Below are 3,251 nucleotides of genomic sequence, written 5' to 3' on the forward strand. Positions count from 1 at the left end.
GAGCTCTACAGTGTCGGCGGCTGAGTGGGACTTCTTGGCCGGAATAAAGTGTGCCATCTTGCTGAGAGAATCGACGACAACCAGAATAGCGTCGTGCCCAGAGGTGGTGAGGGGTAAGTCGGTGACGAAACCTAGGCTAACATGGCTCCACCTGCGCGAGGGAATAAGCAGCTGTTGTAAGAGGCCGGCGGGTTTTTGATTAAGTGATTTGGATGCGCGACACTGCGTGCAGGACTTCACGTACGCGTTGGTGTAAGTACGCATGCCAGGCCAATAGTAACGCTTGCTGAGGGCCTTGTAGGTCTTCTTTTGGCCTCGATGCCCGGCGGTGACGTGATCATGGTGCGTGTACAGGACGTGAGTGAGGAACTCTGGAAACTGCGGCACGCAGATACGCCAGAGACCATTAACGCATATATGTAAATAGGGCAGGACAAAACGGAAGGTGTGACGACGATGTTGGAACTCCAGTTGAACAACTGCACCCTGCTTGGTAGAGGCAGTGTTATAGGGCGCGCTGAACACCGGGCACTTAGAATACGCTGCCGGCCAGTCGAGGACGGGAGGACTGGGCGTAGGTCTTGGGTCTGTCGGCGTGGGAGATTCGGGGGCGGGGTCGGGCGTAATGGACGGGGGTGGAACCGGGGGTGAAGGAGTGCGTTTCCGAGAGGCACGTCGGCGGAGGCCGGCCAGTTCGCGGCAGTCAGGATGCGGTCCCCGGGTCCTGTGCGATGGTTCGGGAGGGTCAGTCCCAGGCCCGAGAACTGCAAGAGACCCAGAATGGGTCTCAGGGGGGTCGATGTTGGGCCGCATTGGCTGCTGTCTGGGCGGCCGGATTGGCTCTGCTCCCGGTCGAGCCGACGTAGGACAATCTCTAGCGTAGTGATCCCGGCCTCCACACCGGGAGCACACTTCCCCGATCCGTCGCGTCGCTCCGTTACGGAGCGGACAGTCCCTGCTCGCATGTCCCCTTCCGCTGCACGCGTAGCAGCGTGAGTCCGTAGTATCATTGCTTCTGTCGTCTCTGTTCTCTCGTTCGCGTAGTAGGCCCGGCTCTCGCCCGCCTTTAACCCATCTACGCGTGGCGTCCTCTAAGTCTCGCCGGAATCGGTGGCAGTCTTCGCGCAAATCCTTCCATGGTGCCACCGTGGTAGCCAGTGCTGCGGCGGCTTCCTGCCAGTCTGCGAATCTCCTTGTTCCCCCTTGAGTTACCTCTCGGAGTATTTCATCTGGCAGGTTGGCCAGGTAGTAACCCACCAACAGATCTGGGGCCACCATCACCCCTTGAGCCACGATGTCCGCAAAGCACGCAGAGTATGCGTGGTGGTCGCCCCTCCATACATTCTTAGCTAGCATGACTTTCATCCGTTCCAGAGTTATACTACAGAAGTGCTCGCAGAATCGCTGTCTCAGTTGCTCCCAATCAGTTAGGGATTCTCCAGTGCGACGCAGATACAACCAGTATCTCAAGGCGTCTCCCCTCAGATATTTTTTGAGTTCTTCTCCCCACAGCCGTTCTTCTAGCCCTCTTTCAGTGAAATCTAACTCCGCTAGGTCGAGGAAATCCTTCATGTTCTTGCCGTCCTCGTATCCGATGGACCTGTGGCACGCCTGTACTACCCCCCGTGCCATCTGAGAGGCAAGTTCCCGAAAGAACTCGGGCAGAACCGGATCCGCCCAAGCTTGATCCACTACGGGTTCCTTGCGCCCTCGAACGTCGCGGTCGCAGACTCTCGGTGCCGATCGAGCCACCCCCGCGGTGGGTGGGCTGACGCAGCGATCGGGTTCTGTTCGCGGCGTTTCCATTGGGTAATCCGCGGAATCGTCGTTTGGCTCATCTATATTCTGCATTTCTGCGTTCGGTTCAGGCGGAGGCTGTACCACTTTCCCGTTGCGTAGATGCATGTCCCCCTCCGTCCCCACTGAGGTGTGTTGGTCCCTTCGGGCTTTAAGGGGGAGGGTCTTCCCTTGTTAGCAAGCTCGAAATGCTGCCCAGATTGTTTTTAAATCCCGGAACAGCCCCCAAATGTAGTGAACAGCTGTCTACACTGTTACTACGTAATATCCCTTGGCAAGTCCGACTCGGCGGTCACTCGGCACAGTCGGTCAAAGGTACCTGACTATAGTCAACAACTATGGAATACCTTGATTAACCTCGTACAATTGAGTTCATATTATTATGAGGTGAGAAAACCCAGAATAATAGAACTGAGAGCTGACCTTCGCCGAGGGTCAGTGCCCGAGTCGCGTCGCGGCACCAACCTCGCACCCCGTGCAGGCTAGCGAGCCCATTGTTCTCTCTTATGATTTTCCACTATCCTACGGTGCCTTATGCCCTAAGATATTCAATATTATTCATGCTTTTCGCGTTAGTAAGTCTCGGGTGTAGCGACGAAGGTCAATTGTAGTGCCCGGCACTACATCTGTGGTGCTGCATAGACAGCTAAAGATAAAGATCTACGCCACCCACCACATATCCAACGCACAAAACGTTATATGTTGAAACGCAACTGATTAACGCCGTCTGCATTAGTTGTGTGCCCACTCCTATTACTGTATCAGAGGACAAGAATCGCCACAACGCCCGAATTTTCATATGGCACCGCGCTACACTTCAGGCGATCGCCATTCGCCAACAAAGAAGGGCTCATCAAGTAGTGTCTGAAAACCGGAACAAGGAGTGAGATCTGAAAGGGATTGATGGGCGTTATTTCCCCTTGGACACTGGACAAATGCGCAGTATGGGGACGTCGGTGGGCCCGCCTCGAGTAGCTGGGCTTGTTATTGACGAGATTCTTTTCTCCTTCACCTCGACATTTGATATTATTCATGTTAAACAAAAAAATGTGGACAAATTCTGGAAGCAGTGCTAGAGGCGAGTTTCTGGCTTTGGTGATTTCCACCACGTGCGTTGCAGGTTCTCCACGTTCTGCAGTTCTGCGGTACCGCAACTGTAGTGCACTGCGCCCGCAGCTGCGACTACGTGCTTTCTGTCCCTTGGGCAGGGCCTATAGACTGCACCCTACGCAAGTCCATTTTCTAGAAACTATAGCCTTTGCAAATATGAATACAAATTCATGAGTTTCTCAAATCTGTCTGTCTGTTTCGCTCCCTCCTGGGAGCTCGCCTCCTAGTCCCTAAGGGAGGGAGGCTCGCTGTAGTGCACAGACACTACAATGGGGCTGGTTAGTGCTCTAGAGAGGATAGCTAGCCAGCGACCTACGAGGGGTCGCAAGACTGGAGGGAGACAG

At 54.8% G+C, this 3,251-nt stretch overlaps 1 protein-coding gene across 1 annotated transcript; it reads right to left on the bottom strand.

The window, feature by feature from the left end:
* On the bottom strand, positions 1 to 1,851 carry ENH_00029730 (Gag-pol, related; the record flags this gene model as incomplete). Its single annotated transcript, XM_013580050.1, has 2 exons — positions 1 to 151; positions 245 to 1,851. Coding segments are annotated over 2 exons (1,758 nt in total), but the record flags the coding sequence as incomplete, so codon positions are not given.
* Between the last annotated feature and the right edge of the window lie 1,400 nt (positions 1,852 to 3,251).

Source organism: Eimeria necatrix, genomic scaffold (assembly GCF_000499385.1).
Source record: "Eimeria necatrix Houghton genomic scaffold, Enh_scaff2173, whole genome shotgun sequence".
NCBI classification, from domain to species: domain Eukaryota; phylum Apicomplexa; class Conoidasida; order Eucoccidiorida; family Eimeriidae; genus Eimeria; species Eimeria necatrix.